General features: G+C 46.4%; 3 protein-coding genes across 5 annotated transcripts in view; 1 reads left to right on the top strand and 2 right to left on the bottom strand.

The window, feature by feature from the left end:
- Positions 1–555: 555 nt before the first annotated feature.
- On the bottom strand, positions 556–3,937 carry LOC109511914 (E3 ubiquitin-protein ligase TRIM39-like). Of its 3 annotated transcripts, none has more exons than XM_019863297.1 (7): positions 3,861–3,937; positions 2,759–3,091; positions 1,676–1,909; positions 1,454–1,589; positions 1,331–1,357; positions 1,111–1,256; positions 556–1,039 (listed from the first exon to the last, which is right to left on the bottom strand). In XM_019863297.1, exons 2-7 carry the CDS (start codon positions 3,086–3,088, stop codon positions 617–619), a joined length of 1,296 nt encoding a protein of 431 aa, XP_019718856.1. In that variant the 5' UTR covers positions 3,089–3,091; positions 3,861–3,937; the 3' UTR covers positions 556–616. The 3 variants fall into 3 exon arrangements, with proteins under 3 accessions (XP_019718856.1, XP_019718854.1, XP_019718855.1); XM_019863295.1 differs by having other exon boundaries at positions 3,578–3,937; XM_019863296.1 differs by having other exon boundaries at positions 2,759–3,096; positions 3,578–3,937.
- Positions 3,938–3,975: 38 nt separating this feature from the next.
- LOC109511913 (protein O-GlcNAcase) lies at positions 3,976–13,606 on the top strand. The gene is made up of 18 exons (XM_019863293.1): positions 3,976–4,056; positions 5,883–5,934; positions 7,111–7,208; positions 7,279–7,409; positions 7,481–7,652; positions 7,725–7,823; positions 8,635–8,904; positions 9,060–9,146; positions 9,234–9,676; positions 9,852–10,026; positions 10,727–10,783; positions 10,855–10,940; positions 11,022–11,126; positions 11,311–11,402; positions 11,476–11,641; positions 12,759–12,918; positions 12,993–13,376; positions 13,442–13,606. Exons 1-17 carry the CDS (start codon positions 4,017–4,019, stop codon positions 13,127–13,129), a joined length of 2,370 nt encoding a protein of 789 aa, XP_019718852.1. The 5' UTR covers positions 3,976–4,016; the 3' UTR covers positions 13,130–13,376; positions 13,442–13,606.
- A 370-nt stretch (positions 13,607–13,976) lies between these two features.
- The window catches only part of LOC109511861 (urea transporter 1), a 7,696-nt gene continuing 5,890 nt past the window's right edge, over positions 13,977–15,782 (bottom strand). The window contains exon 8 of the mRNA XM_019863204.1: positions 13,977–14,909. Within this exon, the coding sequence (XP_019718763.1) occupies positions 14,727–14,909 (183 nt within the window). The 3' untranslated portion in view covers positions 13,977–14,726. The remainder of the gene's footprint in view (positions 14,910–15,782) is intronic.

The following is a 15,782-nucleotide window of genomic DNA, read 5'->3' on the forward strand; positions in this document are numbered from 1 at the left end:
TTAATTAAAATAAGCAAACATCTGCTTTTACTTTGGAAAACAACGGCCAAACGAGTAACCGAATCAGTTCCAAAAGGTTTGGTGAGTCATGGAAAGAGGAAAAAATGTTTTGTATTCTTCTTTAATGCAAAATAACATTTTCTCCGATGATTTGATCAATCGATAGAATAATACGAAATATTTGAGACTGAAAATGAAAAAAATCTAGCTGTTAAGCGGAGCGTGTGCACCGTGGCTCGGCGTTGGTGTGGCCGCTGTAGAGCGCCACGTTGTCTCGGCGTGGCAAACGCTTGTGACGACCGGCTCGGACGTATTCCAGCCATTGGAGGTTTTAAAGTGGATATATTTTCGGGAATCAAACGTGTAGTATTGTGAAGGCATAAAAAAAGATGCTAGATGAGGCAATGTTCATTTTTTTCAGGTCAGTGGGTCGTCGTTTCAGCGTATTTAGCGTTCAACAGCAGAGCAAGCGCCCTGATTTTTCACCTTTTTGAAGCTTTCTTTTATGCACTTGCTAATATTTCCCACGGTTGTGAAGAACACTCTTCGCTGTGGTGTGTCAAATTCACACGTTTATTTCAACGACCAATAGAGTTCAGTTTTTGCCCCCTGTCCGTTATATCGTGACGGTGTCAAAACTCGTGCTTCCATCCGCAGGCCGGATGATGAGCGGCGAGCCGTTTCTTCCGTTGTCACTCACGTCCGGGTTGAAAAGCGGAAACACGGCTTCTGTGAAGTGAACGTGCGTAAAGGAATAGATGTGCGACTTGGCCTCGGCGTCATAGAAGGACACCGTCCCGTCCGCCACATCCAAAAACAGCCCGATGACCTTCGGCCTCTGGGGGAGATACAAAAGCTGCGCTTGTGCCGCACAGGCCCGGTACTCAGCGGCGCGTCTCAGACACACAGCCCAGTATCCGTTTTGCGGGCATAGCGTCACCAAGCCCTTCCTGTTGACCGACGCCTCAGCCACTCCCAGGTCCCACGACGTCTTGTCCCCAACCTCCACCTCCCAGTAGTGCCTCCCGGTGGTGAAACCCTGCATAACAAGACAGCCTGTCTCCCGCAGCTCCTTTCTACCCGCTCCTTCCGTTCCATCTCAAGAGTTACCTTGGTGGCCAGCACACAGGGAACGGTGTCAAAGCGCTCGGGCAAGTCCGGCAGGTCCCGCTCGATGTCTCCATCCTGCACCCGTCTCCCGTCCTCAGACAGAAAGAGCCATGGGTTGGCTGTCCTGGGGTCCAGATAAACGTCAGCTACAAAGGAGCACAAGAACTGATGTGATCATTCCTGGGATGTGAGAATGTTTTTTGTCGTAGCGTCTGCTGACCTGCATACTGCAACATCACGTCATGCTCTGCAAGTTAAGAAAAATAGTTGAGAGCCAGCAAACCGTCGTGAGTGTAGAAATTGCTTTGTAAAAAAAAAAAAAAATCTGTGCAATTTGCCTGACCTTCAATGGAAAGCGTTTTTAAAAAAGAGCAGAGTTGTTGATCAACATGGTCCAAAGCTCTCCTCACAATCCCCACACATGGGTCTGAGTGGATGACGTTGTCACAACAGGATGCTGAAGACAAGCCCGAAGACCTCTGGCACACACAAGTTGTGACGAATGAAAAAAAAAAAAAAAGAGACAAAAAGTAAACCACTTCCAGCTGGGCTCGCCGCCGCCGACCTGCAGAAGAAGGAGGCGGTCGTCGGTGTTCAGGAGCTGCTCCATCTCCCTTCTTCTCCTCTCCAGCTCCTTGACCTCCAGCTCCAGCTGTGCCGTGAGCCTCTGGGCCGCGTGCTCCGTCGCGGCCTGCCGCCTCTGGATGCTCTCCAGCAGCTCGGACCGACTTCTCTCCAGGGCCTCCGACAGAGCAGAGAATATCTGTGCGCTGCGGTCTAGTTCCAACTTGGCCTTTTCCTGGAAACGTCATTCAAAGTAGGAGTTGTGCTTACTGCTAATGCTCACATGTGATAGGAAAAATCACATCCATTCATGTTCTGTACTGCTTATACCATCCATATAAAACTTCAAACAACATGTTGCCGTACTAATATATACCGTATTTTCCACACTAAAAGGCGCACTGGATTATGAGGCGCACCTTCAATGAATGGCGTATTTTATTATTTTTTCAAACATTGGACGCAATCTACAATGCATCCACTAGATGGAGATACGCTCAAGGAAATACCAACAGAACGATCAGATGTCAGTAAAATGTATTTAATTAAGGAGCGACACAGTTCACTTAACCAAGAGCAAGTTATAACATTGACTCGTTAACGTTGAACTCTCTTGCCGCTGCTCTATTTCCGTGTTCAACTGCGTAACCCGATCGCCTTAAGTTTGAACTCTGCGTTGTAAGCATGTCTCTAGCAAGGAGCCATTTTGGGGTTGAAATATTACCGTAATGACCATACACGAGGCGCATCAGATTTTAAGGTGCACTGTGAGCTTTTAAGAAAATGGAAGGCCTTTAGGTGCGCCTTTTAGTGCGGAAAATACGATGTAATATATAAGAGGGTGTCTAATCGTCTGGACATTACAAGACATCTTGACATTATCTTTCTCCTCAGCAAGGATCTGCAACAAAGGCTGTTCACAAATCTCTTCTGGTGTGTATTTTAAAGACATATTTTCACCTTACACGGACTTTAAACTGTTAAAATGGGCCACTTCAGCATAGGAAGCCAATTATTACTTGCCGGTGAGATGGGCTTTGGCGCTATCTAGTGGCATACTGTATTGTGTCTTAGGCCAACTCACTTTGCTGAGTTCCACGCAATGTTTGATCTCCTCCACTTGCTGCCGTCTGTCCTGGATCATCTCCTGAACCTCCGAGTCCATCTGCTTCCTTCTGGCTCGGACGCGCTCGGACATTTCCCTGGCAAAAGAGTTCTCGCAGAGCTCCGGCCGGGTGGTGAAGAGCGTGTCGCATTTGGGGCAGCTGGAGGAGGCGCCGCGATCCCAGCGGGATGTGATGCAGCTGTGGCAGAAGCTGTGACCGCAGGGAATGGACACAGGCTCGGAGAACACATCCTGACAGATGCCACATTGGAGCAGCGCCTCTGACAAGAGTGTGCTGGGGGAGGCCATGACCTTGACTGATATCAAAATACATCAACAAATGAAATCACTTGGATGAAAAATCGCTTCAAATGTACCAAAAAGACGAGTGAATCAGCAGTAAGATGTGAAATGAAAAGTTGATTAACGATGAAACTGTACAGAGGTAATCCTTCCTAAAACAGGAACATCTGAAATATAAAAAAATAAATAAATAAACAAGCTACGTTGACCTTTTGGAGGTACTTGGAGGTTAATTAAGCTGGATTACAAAAGAGCAAAGGAATCGAATTAATAGAAGCTCAAACTACATGCATTCACTTTGCTACAAAACACAACTTCCTTATCATTAACTCACATTCAAAGGTGTTCAAAGTCCAACATGCTGGCATGGACGTCGAATGTGAACGTTTACTTTCACACATGTTGCATTACACCTGACTATTGGATTTCATAGGCGCGTATTTTGACTTCCTTGAAGAGAGGGCAAATTTAAATGACGTTTAGTGTTGGTCCTACCTTGACGTCCGAACGGAAAATGTCAGCGTGGGGTAAGTAAGGTACAAGCACACACTTGGGGCAGTTTCAAAGTCCTGCACTTTGCTACTTTCCGTCAAGCCACGCCTACCGGAACGGAGAGTTTGCCTCAACAAGGGGAGAATTTATTTCTTCGACAATTTCTATTGTGACAGGTATTATTTCAACAACAGAGGCGTTCAAATGCAAAAACAAGCTCGCGTGGCCACGGCCAAAGAGCGAGGCAAGTGTGAGTGGTAGAAAGTACGTGGCTTTTGCCGTGCACCTGAACGCATCACCGAGATCCAGCGGTGAGCGCGTCGGCGGCGGCGAGGAGAGGATGAAGGAGGACGACGAAGAAGAAGCAGCATGAAGCGTTCAAGCATGCGCTAGCCGCCAAGACGACTCCCCTGGTTGCCTTGGACGCGGGAAGGGAGGCAGGATGGAGGAGAAGCAACACTTTCTTTGCGGGGTGGTGGAAGGTAAGGGCGATCGCCATCAGCATCCTTCACATCGTGCGATTGACTTCCTTCTTCCCCTTCCCCGCTACTCCATCTCCATCCGTTTGACCTACATTTTTTGTGTGTGGCCCCCTGGACTCCGCATGCAGCCATGCACCAAGACATGCGGATGATCATCCCACCTGTGATATGTGGATTTGCTCATGCAGTCTGCTCCCATGGCTGCACGCTTAGACGAAAAAAAAAAGGCACGGGTCGCCGTGGATGCGATAGAAAGAGGGAGAGTGATGTCGCAAATGCATTGAGGTGATAGTAACGACGATATTTAAAGATAAAGAGGCTTAGTATTGATGGCGAGGTGGGTTTGGAATTACCGTACGTAGTTGCAAGATGCCAGAAGAATAGAAACACGGAGGCGCACAAATGCATATGCGCCGATCTAAATCAACGCAAACTGTTCATTAGGCTTTTGCGTGCGGTAATTATTTCGCAACACTCTCCTTTGTGGGTGCCTGCACTGTAGGTAATTAGGTCTGCAAATGCACATTTCTTACACACTCACACACACACAAACACACACACACACACACACACACACACACACACACACACACACACACACACACACACCAGCAAGAAAGGAACTTCCAGACCAAAATATAATTTTAGCAGCGCGGTATTGTGTGTCCGATTGCCACTGGTCAACACTGCATGTTCGCTCGCATACATATTCAGACATCACAAACGGAGGAGAGAAACACTGGAGTTGCTCCCGTTTCTAAAAATAGCCGTCGTGATGGAGAGTGTAGCCAGAGATGAATTATATGTGGTAAACATGGGACGAGAGGATGGATCAGCGCCTTGACTTTGACCACATTTATTGCAAAGCAAACACAAAAAGACAACTTCAATCATGTCGGGATGGACGAGTACCAACACCAGCTATCGCATCAGGCTGATATCAGTCGTCATCATATCATTCAATGCCAGCTATTAAAAAGAAAGAAAAGCTATCCAGTGCCACCCCCACAACAAAACGCAGAAAACAGTGACTTTGTGAAAAGCTACATTTTATGCACAACAGTGACGCGAGAATAATTTTTGCTTTAGTGATGCCTCAAACATCTGAACAGTCCCTTTCTCGTATCAAATACCAACAACAACAATGAAAATATGTTTTTGATGGCAAAGTAATGAATTTCCAAACCCAATTCCAAAGAAGTTGGGACATTGTGTTCAACATAAATAAAAACAGAAAACAATTATTTGTTCAACCTCTATTGAATTAAATACACTGCAAAGACAAGATATTTAATGTTCAAAATGATAAGACTTTCTTGTTTTTAGTCAATAATCATAAATTTTGCATGATATGTTTTCATTTATGCCTAACACAATGTTCCAACTTCTTTGGAATTGGGTTTGCTCAAATATTAACCAATGTATCAATTTTAAGTTTGACATACTTTACAAACTATTTGCATGCTATTTATTAGTAGTAATATTTAGTAGTGTGTGTGTGTGTGTGTGTGTGTGTGTGTGTGTGTGTGTGTGTGTGTGTGTGTGTGTGTGTGTGTGTGTGTGTGTATAATGATCAAATAAGACCTGGCAAAGACTTCTCTGACCATTCCCAAAGAAAAACATTTCACATCAATAGTGCACTAAGAGTTCAGGTATCGAGTGTTATGGAGGTTACCGATACCAGACAGCGATACTTAGGGCAAAAAAAAAAAAGTGACATTGAGTGATATGATGCTCATACTGGTAAATAGAGCTGCAAGAAGTGCTATTGAACATCCCTAATATATACTGTATGTACTCATAAATATATGATCTTCCTTCTATAGGTTTCTATGGGAGGCCGTGGTCTATGGACCAGAGGAGAATTCTCTTCCAGTGGTAAGCGTGCCACCGTCGTGTGTGCATCATCACGGCAGTTGCTACATTCATGTGCGTTTAGTTGGTGTGTGGACACAAACTTGGAAAGCCTTCCGTTCCGTAGCGGCAGCCGAGCGTGGAGTGTGGGCTGCTCTGCGGTTATTTATAGATCCAATTCTTTAGGCTCAAATGGAGGCGGTAGTCAAGGTTGCGTAAGTTTGGCACAGTGTGGACAGAGCGGAGATGGTAGTTGGGCGCGCACAATACACAGCGTCTGTTCAGGAAGTGAGAGCCGCCAACAACACAAATAAACATGTCGATGTGTTTGTATGAGGTGTTTTCCATGGAATAGTACCAATCTATTCATAATTCAGGAGGTCATTTCCGGTAAATTAGCCGCAAAATCAATACAGCGCCACTGCTCCCTGACACCGGTATTATCGCAGTGTCAAGACCATCGCAATACTGCAAACGATACAGATCTTTGATTGGCTCACATTCAGTGGCAGAGCTACGTGGTGGCCAGAGGGGGCCATCCCACACCTCGGCAAAATTTTGCAGACCTTAGACCTCCGTTTTGACGTGGATGCAGTTGTATTATAAGTCTTGATACACATTTCATTTCTCTTGACATCAATTGTATCCTCAAAGAAAACGGTTACAGTCGATCAGAAGACATACTCGCAAAGAATCTGTTTTTTTAGAAAGAAAGATTCGTCTCTTATAGCCAGTCTCCATCAAAATCATTGCTGTCAAACCTTTGCAAGAAACCAACATGGCTGAAAAGTCCTTTTTTTTGTCATAGCGACCACAGTCGCGGTTTCATGAAAAAAAATGCACACATATGCCAATCTTACCCAACACATTCATATGTCAACCAGGAACACGTCTCAGAAAAACATTTAGAATTGTGAAGGATCCAAGGATTTGTGCGTCTGTGATTTGAATGAATTGGCCATCGATATGCAAAATGTTGTCAGCCGTCAGTGACAATTGATCACTCGAATTGGCTAGCCGATCAGTGATAACGATAGAAGTAGAATATGAAACACTGTCTATGGATGGGTATGATAAACAATGACTTCTCAGTTACTGAGATCATTCTGAACACACAAGCGTACAAGTCTATACCTGTGCACGTTCCACTGAATATTTTGGCGCCAGCTGGTCAAAATCCCCTCGCTTTTTCTGTACTAGGATGCAAAACTGGGGTTTGAACACTTACCTGTACGGCCCAAAAGATGACCTGAAGCACAGGCTGTTATGGAGAGAAGTCTATTCACCCGAGGAGGAAGGTAACGACCTCCTTTCCACGCGTGACGAGTCGAGCTGCTGCTTCTTCATGTTCCGACGCGATCCTCGCAGGGCAATTGCGCACGCTCATCAAGGAGGCCCAATCCAGAGGCCTGCGGTTCGTTTACGCCCTCTCCCCCGGTCAGGACATCGTCTTCTCGTCCCCCTGTGACCTCACTCTCCTGAAACGCAAGCTGAGACAAGTAGGGAACACTTGAGATTTGACAACGCTTCACTTGACTCGGTCAACTTGTGGCGTCGCGGATGCGTGCAGGTGTCCGACCTCGGCTGCCAGGCGTTTGCCATCCTCTTTGACGACATCGATCACTCCTTATGTCAGGCTGACAGCGAGGCCTTCTCTTCATTCGCACACGCTCAGGTCACCGTAACCAATGAGATGTATCGCTTCTTGGGGGAGCCACCCGTCTTCCTGTTCTGCCCAACGGGTACGCACGGTGCGCAATTCGGTCAAAGATTGACTCGTGGAGCGAAATTAACTTGCTCTCTCGTCCTTGCAGAGTACTGCGGTTCTCTGTGTTCACCCAGCGTGCAGAAGTCTCCTTACCTGCAGACTGTTGGCGAAGACTTGCTTCCCGACATCACAGTCATATGGACAGGTGAGGCGCAGATTTTTGGGGGACTCTTTTTAAGACAGCTACAGGGTGGTTCAAAAGCAACAGATGTCAGTTTAGACGATTTTGAACAGTGTCATAACTGTTGTACCATATTTCGCCAATCCGTCAAGGTTGATGTCTTCGTGGTGTTCTCAGTGTTAGTAATTGTCAGGCTACGTTTAAGTCCTTGTGTTGAATGTCGTCAGGAATGATATTGTCTTTGGAGTCTATGTTTCTTCATTCGTTAGTTTGACACAGTTATTGGCATTGAACGGATTATGTAGCGTAGTGTAATTCCTGGTACATTTTTTTAAACCTGAGATGGTTTAAAACGTTCAGCGGGGGTTCATTCCAAAGAAAGACCAGCAACAGAAAAAGCTCGATCCTCTCTGAGCCTCGACTTAGTTCTCGGTACCTCGAATAGTGTCTGGTCCGCAGATCTGAGACACCTGGCAGGTGTGTGGGGGCGGAGGAGCTCAGAGAGGTATTGTGGTTAAGATTTGAAAAATAATAGAATCTTAAAAAGAATGTATAGGGAGCCACTGATGAAGTCAGAGTTCTATGCTCCCTCTTACGAGTACCGGCCAAGAGGCGAGCAGCAGCATTTTGGCCCAACTGGAGGCGCTTAGTGGAGCATAAAGTGCATTGCAGTCATCCAGGTGAGATGTGACGAAGGCATGAATGACTGTTCCAAAATGCTTTTGAGAAAAGAAAGGCTTTACTTTAGCCAGCTGCCTAAGATGAAAGAAGCCGGATTTAACCACAGCACCAATTTGCCGGTCCAATTTAACATCACATTGTATGTGGTTTACAGGGAACAAGGTCATTTCGAGGAAACTATCCGTGGACCGCCTGGCCGAGGTGGAGTCGGTACTGCAGCGCCCGCCGCTCATCTGGGACAACCTGCACGCCAACGACTACGACTCCCGCAGGCTCTTCCTGGGTCCTTTCAAGGGCCGCGAGCCCTGGCTGAGGGGCCACCTCAGGGGCCTCCTCCTCAATCCCAACTGCGAGTTTGAGGCCAACTACATCCCGCTGCACACGCTGGCAAGCTGGTACAGAGCTGGAAGCCAGGAGAGAAAAGGTGACATTGCACGGATACAAGGCAAAAATAGGACATCATGTCGTATATATTTCCCAAATGCTTCGCTGCACCATCTGGGAGCGTCTGTGCTTAAAAAAAAAAAGTGAGGGACAATTCTGCAAAGAAAGTATAATAATGCTGTTTTTGTCCTTTAGATGAGGAGACAGATTATTGTCCTGACAGAGCTTTGTCCGCTGCATTGCATGACTGGATGGAAGAACTCAACCAACCTCTACAAGCGGGTGAATATTCAACTGTACTCTGATCGAGCAAAACGGTTCAAATCAAAATAATGAAACATTCCTACACATGGATTTGTTCGTTCCCAGGACGGCAGAGTGCACGAGCAGATCAGCGCTGTTCCCGATCCAAAACGCCAGACAGATCCGACTGCACCTCCACCTTTCGAGGGACCTCCGTGGTGGAGAAACTCCCCGTCTTCCCCCTGAACTCAAGCTCACCCCCTCCCTCTCCTACCAAGGGCAAAGGGGAGAGTGAGGTCCGTGAGGGCGAGAAACGGCAGCCCGGTCAGGTTCCGGCATCCAGACCCGCAGTTCCTGCCGGGGGAGGCCGTGGACGTAAGGCCCAGGGTCGAGGCCTCTCTGGTGGGAAGGGCCTACTGAGTGAGGCCCAGGTGCAGCTGCTGGTGGGCCTCCATTATCTGCCTCACGAGCACGGCCCCTCGGCCCAGAAACTGATCCAAGATCTGACCTGGCTCAAAAGCAACTGCCACCTGGTCAGCGCCAACAGCAAGAAGAGCTCACCGCACAAGGTCCGAAAAAACCTTCTATAGTTGGGGGTGCCAAACTTTTTTCCGGGGTCAGGAAAAAAAAGAAACGCTGTCAGGACCACTGAGAAAATCTCGATATGTGCCATAGTTTGGACACCCCCGATCTCGGGTCTTCTGTTTTGGATCGAGTCTGTGATCGTGGTTTGTTTGTCCACAGGTGGATGAATGGCGGGACCGGGCTTCTGGGTTCCTGTCGCTGTGCGAAGACATCGCACAGCTGCACTGTAGCGTCGTGGGCGGAGCCAACCGTGCTGTGCTGTATGACCTTTACCCTTACGTGTGGGACCTGAGGAACATGGCACTTGTGGCCAAGGCCTTCGTGTGCTGGCTGGGTGAGGAACGTACAGTGGTGCCTTGACATACAAGTTTCATTCCTTCTAACTCAAAAGTCAACCTTCCTGATTGAAATGAATGGAAATGCAATTAATCTCCCTTAAAGAAACGAGAAAATGGCACTCATACTTAATTAAAAAAAATACAGTAGTGACGCAATTAAAAAGATTTTGAATAACCAAACAGTTTTTTCCACTTTTAGCTTTCGCTCAATACACATTGTGCTACACCTACAGGTTTGCCTAATATTAGCAGTTCTTGGCAGATGACAAAGAAAATCTGTATATTGTTATATTGTCTGTCTACATGTGCGCGAACATTTGTATCATTGTTGTGACACCAATGCTGGTTGAAGCCTGCCTATGGCGTTTCTCAGTGTTAATGTTAAGCGACTGGACTGAAACACAAAGTAATGTGGTTGCTTTAAAATACACAACCTGTAAATTAGATTGTTTTACGTTTAGTTTGGCAGTAAACTTTCAAAAGACTCACAAGTCGGGTCACTTGTACGTCAAGACACCTTGTACAGTGTTTTTTTTTAATTTTTTTTAAATGTCTCTCTAGTTGACTCATTTTTACCTAATGTGGGTGGGTCTGGAACGTATCCCTGGGGTTCACCGTGATGACAATAAAAATGGTAATTATAGTCATAAAAGTAGCTACTCTCACACTCACACACACCGCTTGTCTGTCACTCAGATGGTCGTGTCCTGAATGACAGCGCCACCTTGGCCTCCTGGAGGAATTGCTTCCACTGTGAGTAATCGAGTCTTTCGATTATTATGATTCCCGTTGTCGGAGCAAAAAGTTCTCTCGATTTGAGATAGTGTGCGGGAAGACCACAGGAACGGAGCTGTTGGGGGAGGAATCAGAGCCATGGGCGCTCAAAGGCGGCGTATCCGGGGAAGTGCAGGTGGGTCCTCCCCTTCCTCACGTGAAACGGCTCAATTTGGTCGCTCGGCTGACGTGCTGCGCGTCTCGTGCATGAGCGCAGATGCTTCTCCCGATAGGCGGCAGCGGCGAACTCTTCACTCACCCTCCGCCTCTCTTCCCCACCTCGCGACTCTACAACATCAGGCCCTACCGCAATAAGGACAAGGTAGGGGGCTAATGCTGCTGGTTATGGTGAGACCACTCGGGGCATGATGATGTCGTCGCTGCAGGATTTTAATAGGCAGTGCAGTGTGCGGATTAATTAAGACAATTCCTCCGTTTCTGGTTTTATTTCTTGCATAACGCACGACTCGAATATAAGGGTCTATATAATATTGGGTCTCTTTCAGGTGGAGTTGTACCGCATGGTACGTCAGCTCCACCTGAGGTCTCAGTGTGGCCAAGATTCCGGTGCGTCTCATCCGGATGTCGTAGGAGACAGGTGTGTGTCAAAAGGTCCGGATCTCATGCGATGCCCTGCACAGACGCAAATAAGAGTCGTTCTGCTTGCTCAGGTGTCTGGGACCATGCCTGGCCTTGTGCCCCGAGTATAGCTTCATCTTGGAGGACGAGCTGGGCGTGTGCGGCTGTATTTTGGGCATCCTGGACGTGCGCTCTTTTGCCAAGAGGTGTCAGGCCAGCTGGTTGCCCGCCATGAGGGACAAGTACCTTCCCAAAGGGGTGCGTACACACCGAAATAAAACACAAGTAGGTGAACCATGGGCGGAACACTGAGCCAAACGGTGACACACAGTTGATGACGTCAACGGAGGACTTGGCTTCATCCTGTGCATCACAGCCCACGCTCACCATTCTTTACGTCCTCCACACTGCAAATATTGCTCTAGGGGTTCCTTTTTGAACTGTAGATTGAGATTCAATCCGGTGTCAATAAAATAGCAGCATCGGGAATACAATGCTAGCATTAGCACTGTAAACAAATGACGTTAGCTGCAGTTGCTACATTATCGTTTTGAAGTTTTAGATTTTGCAATGTACAATCAATTCTAAATCGTCCTGTGCATCAAAGCACACGCCCATCATCTTGCACTGCAAATATGGCTCTCGAGGAGCCTTTTTGAAGTGTAGATTAAGATTCTATCCAGTATCAATGAAATAGCGGCGCTAGCAATACAACGCTAGCATTAGCACTGTAAACAAACCGACGTTAGGCGCATTTGCGACATGGGTATCATGATGTAGTCGTAATTAAGTGTTACAGCAGCGCTGTTATCGGTTTGAAGAGTTTTATTTTGGAAGGTACTCTACAATCAATTCAAAATGAGAAAGAGGTGATAAACATTCCCGCTGAATGTTGCTAATTCTGCATCACTTCTAGAGTACCCGCTCATCAGTGACACATGACAGTGGTGGTTGTGTCATGGCATGGGCATGCGTGGCTATCAGTGGCACTGGTTCGCTTGTATTTCCTGCAAATGGGATTGCTAACAAAGCGGGATGAATTCTGAAGCGTTTGGGGTAATAAATATCATCTGCTCATCGTTACCCAAATGCTTGAGAACTTATTGGACGGCGTTCCACAGTGCAAATGGACAATGACCCGAATCATACTGCAAAAGCGCTCGAGGAGTTTTGTTTTTTGGTTGTTTTTTTTAAGCAAGGAAGTATAGCAAAACCTGAAGATAGATAGTATAACTGCAGTCACAGACAGAACTAATCCTCAATTAAAATCACAGAATATATGATTCTGATTGAACCAAGAAAAGTATTTGGTGGTTGTATTTTACAGAATAACCGGTCAGTTCAGTGAACACGTGTCCTCTTTTTTTCCTCACAGGACCTAATCAAGCTGATGGAGGAGGACCAGGGAGAGTATCCCGACTCGCTCCTTTATCACTTCCCCTCCCAGTTGCGTCTTGACACTCTGCCCGAGCTGGTGGACGTCAGCGTCAGCCGCACCCTGCTCGTCACCCTCCTGGTGGCCCTCAAGGCCAACGGTGAGGACGGACAGGCCGTCCGTCGTCTTCCCCGTTTGTCAAATCCTCCCACTAACTCGGGTGCATTTGCGCAGGTTCTCAGGGTGTGTTCTGCGAGGTTCAACCGACGGACCGGCAGAGGCTGGAGTTCTTGACGAAACTGGGCTTCCTGGAGATCCTCAGAGGGGAAGCCAGGAGCAGAGAGGGGGTGGTGATGGCCAGGTTGCTTTGAGGACATTGTCACTGACGTGCACATGCCAAAAAAAGTCACTTTCAAACACACTCACACGCACAGCGACATGTAATGTTTGCACGAATGCAGTGGATACACCGAGGCGCTGCATCAACATAACACGTTTGAAAAGTATCCATTTGGCATTGACACTAGTGTACTTTTTTTCTCCTTCCTGGTGGATTTACAAAATCAAACACTACTGAATGTTTTTATCTTTCGATGTCCTCTCAAGGGAGACAATAATGTGGGAGAAGTGTCTTCAGACCAATCTGGATTGAAACTTGCTTGAATAACACCCCCAAAAATAAGGTGGGAGAAGCGTGTTCAGATGATTCTGGATTGAAAATTGCTTTCATGACACCCCAACCGTGAAATGGTTCCTGCATCCAAAATAGGACGTGGTCTGGAGAATTGTACACGTGCTTAGTTTAGATGGGTGTTGACATGCATGAAACGTTTGTGGCTATTCATGGGGTAAAAAAAAAAAAGAAAACTGACGTAGATTTAGGAGAAAACACCAAATGCTCGTGCATGTGCATACAAACAACATCAGAAACACTCAGATGCTCATCCTGTGTGTGTGTGTGTGTGTGTGTGTCTGTCTGTCTGTCTGTCTGTCTGTCTTTCTGTGTGCGTTTGTGGATTCACCCTTGACATTCCATCACAGGCCTTTCTCGTGAAATAACTTAACGATAAGTAGGAGATAATCAAATGAGCCAAAACACGCGACGAGAAGCACAACAGCACTCACACGTCACCCTTCAAGTGAAAGTACGCACCGAGAATGTTCCTTCATTCAAGAGGCAAAACGTTTGTGCAAGTATTTTGTATTTCGACTTTGTTGGTGGTTTTTGTTGTTTTTTTTCTACAATTCACTCTCGACCAATCAATCGATTACAGACTGAAAAGCACTTTTGTATGTTTCTTATGACCAAACCCGTCACCGCCGTCTGTGAGAAAGGAATCGAGTCTCGCATCTGAAAGCATGTCGATTCCCGACATCAAATCGAAAGCACTGTGGCAGAAAAGCTCCTTCGCATACGGCAGTCTTCGAAGCAATTACAAATGAGCAATGCGCTTAAGGCAGGGGTGTCAAACTCATTTTCTTCACGAGCCACATTGCAGTTACCGTTTCCCTTGGAGGAACGTTATGACAGAAACTGAATAAATAAGTCAAGAATAACGGTTTATTGAGCGATTGTGTAACTTACTGTGATGAGGGGTTTGGTAAAAAGAAAATGCTTACAATATCCCTTTTATTTATGACGAATTTGAAATTTCGGTACAGATTTTAGCGAGCATCATGAAAGTTGACATGTTTGATTTGCTTCCGTGGGCCACATAAAATGATGCGGTGGGCCAGATCAGGCCCCCGGGCCTTGAGTTTGACACCTCTGGTTTAAGGGGAATCATGCTGTGAAAGATTTTGAAAATCACCCACAAGGGCAACATTGTGAGAAAAGAACATGCAGTTATTCCTTCACTTGTGCACGGTAATAATAAAAGTTGCCTTCAGTTGTCACTTGTGAGTTGTCTTCATCCGCGTAACTGCGGTTGATCCTCTGGACCGGATTCATGGTGGGAATGTCTGGAGCTACACGTCGGTGCTGTCTCTTTCCTCAGTGTTGCCAGCTTCCCAGCGGCCGCGGGAGCGCATGTTCCGCTCGGGGGCCTTGACCCGAGCCAGAGGGATTCGGTACGTCGACAAAGTGCCCGTCAGAAGCAGCAGCAGCGTAACGCTCAGTGTGGCTGCCCAACTGCACGCCGGCATGCCCATCTAAAAGAGCGTTTTTGCGATTGCGGGTTTCAACAAGAATCGCTTTCACGTCATGTGCCATTTTTGTCAAACGTAACATCTCAATCACAAAAAAAAAAACATTTTGGGTGAGAAATTTTTTTTTGTGTGTGTTTTTTGGTGCATGTGATTTTGTTCTGAACATTTTGGGGGTGAGAGGCAGAGTTTTGTTAAATGTTTTTTTTTGCATGAGTGAGGTTGTTTTTGGCATATGAGAGGTTTGTGTGTGAGTTTGAGTTTTTTGGTATGTGCATGGGAGAAGTCTTTTGGTGAGTGAAAATGAGTTTTGGTGATGGTGAGAGGTTTTATGGTGAGGAAGGATACCGTTTTTGGTGTGAGTGAGATTTTTTTTGTGTTTTGATATTTTTGTGTGTGTTTTGCGAGCAAGAGTTTTGGAGGTTTTGCAAAAGATTTGGGGGGGTTGAGATTTTTTTTTTTGTGAATGAGTTTTTTTTCTCATGTACGTAAAAGGTTTTCGGTAAGAGGGCTTTTTTAGTGTGAGTGAGAGTTTTGTGTTTGTTTTGATTAGTCTGAGAATTTTTGGTCTGAGTTGGGAGTTTTTTGGTCTCAAACATTTTTTGCGTGTGAGTTCTTTTTTGGGTGCCTTTTTGTGAGTGTCAATTTTGGGGGCGGGGTGTTTGGGGGTTGGGGTTTTGTTTGTGTGTGTGTGTGTGTGTGTGTGTGGTCTGAGAATTTTTGGTCTGAGTTGGGAGTTTTTTGGTCTCAAACATTTTTTGCGTGTGAGTTCTTTTTTGGGTGCCTTTTTGTGAGTGTCAATTTTGGGGGCGGGGTGTTTGGGGGTTGGGGTTTTGTTTGTGTGTGTGTGTGTGTGTGTGTGTGTGTGTGTGTGTGTGT

This window comes from Hippocampus comes, unplaced genomic scaffold (assembly GCF_001891065.2).
Source record: "Hippocampus comes isolate QL1 unplaced genomic scaffold, H_comes_QL1_v1.1 scaffold18, whole genome shotgun sequence".
Taxonomy (NCBI): Eukaryota; Metazoa; Chordata; class Actinopteri; order Syngnathiformes; family Syngnathidae; genus Hippocampus; species Hippocampus comes.

Bases quoted from the DNA above. Each gene is read 5' to 3' on its own strand.
- LOC109511913 (XM_019863293.1), top strand. From the start codon at position 4,017: ATGGAGGAGAAGCAACACTTTCTTTGCGGGGTGGTGGAAG. The intron at 8,905-9,059 runs GTGACATTGCAC...TTTGTCCTTTAG, and splicing joins TGGAAGCCAGGAGAGAAAAG to ATGAGGAGACAGATTATTGT. The intron at 11,403-11,475 runs GTGTGTGTCAAA...CTGCTTGCTCAG, and splicing joins CCGGATGTCGTAGGAGACAG to GTGTCTGGGACCATGCCTGG.
- LOC109511914 (XM_019863297.1), bottom strand. From the start codon at position 3,088: ATGGCCTCCCCCAGCACACTCTTGTCAGAGGCGCTGCTCCAATGTGGC. The intron at 1,358-1,453 runs GTCAGGCAAATT...CTTAACTTGCAG, and splicing joins AAAAACGCTTTCCATTGAAG to AGCATGACGTGATGTTGCAG. The intron at 1,040-1,110 runs GTAACTCTTGAG...CTTGTTATGCAG, and splicing joins CCTGTGTGCTGGCCACCAAG to GGTTTCACCACCGGGAGGCA.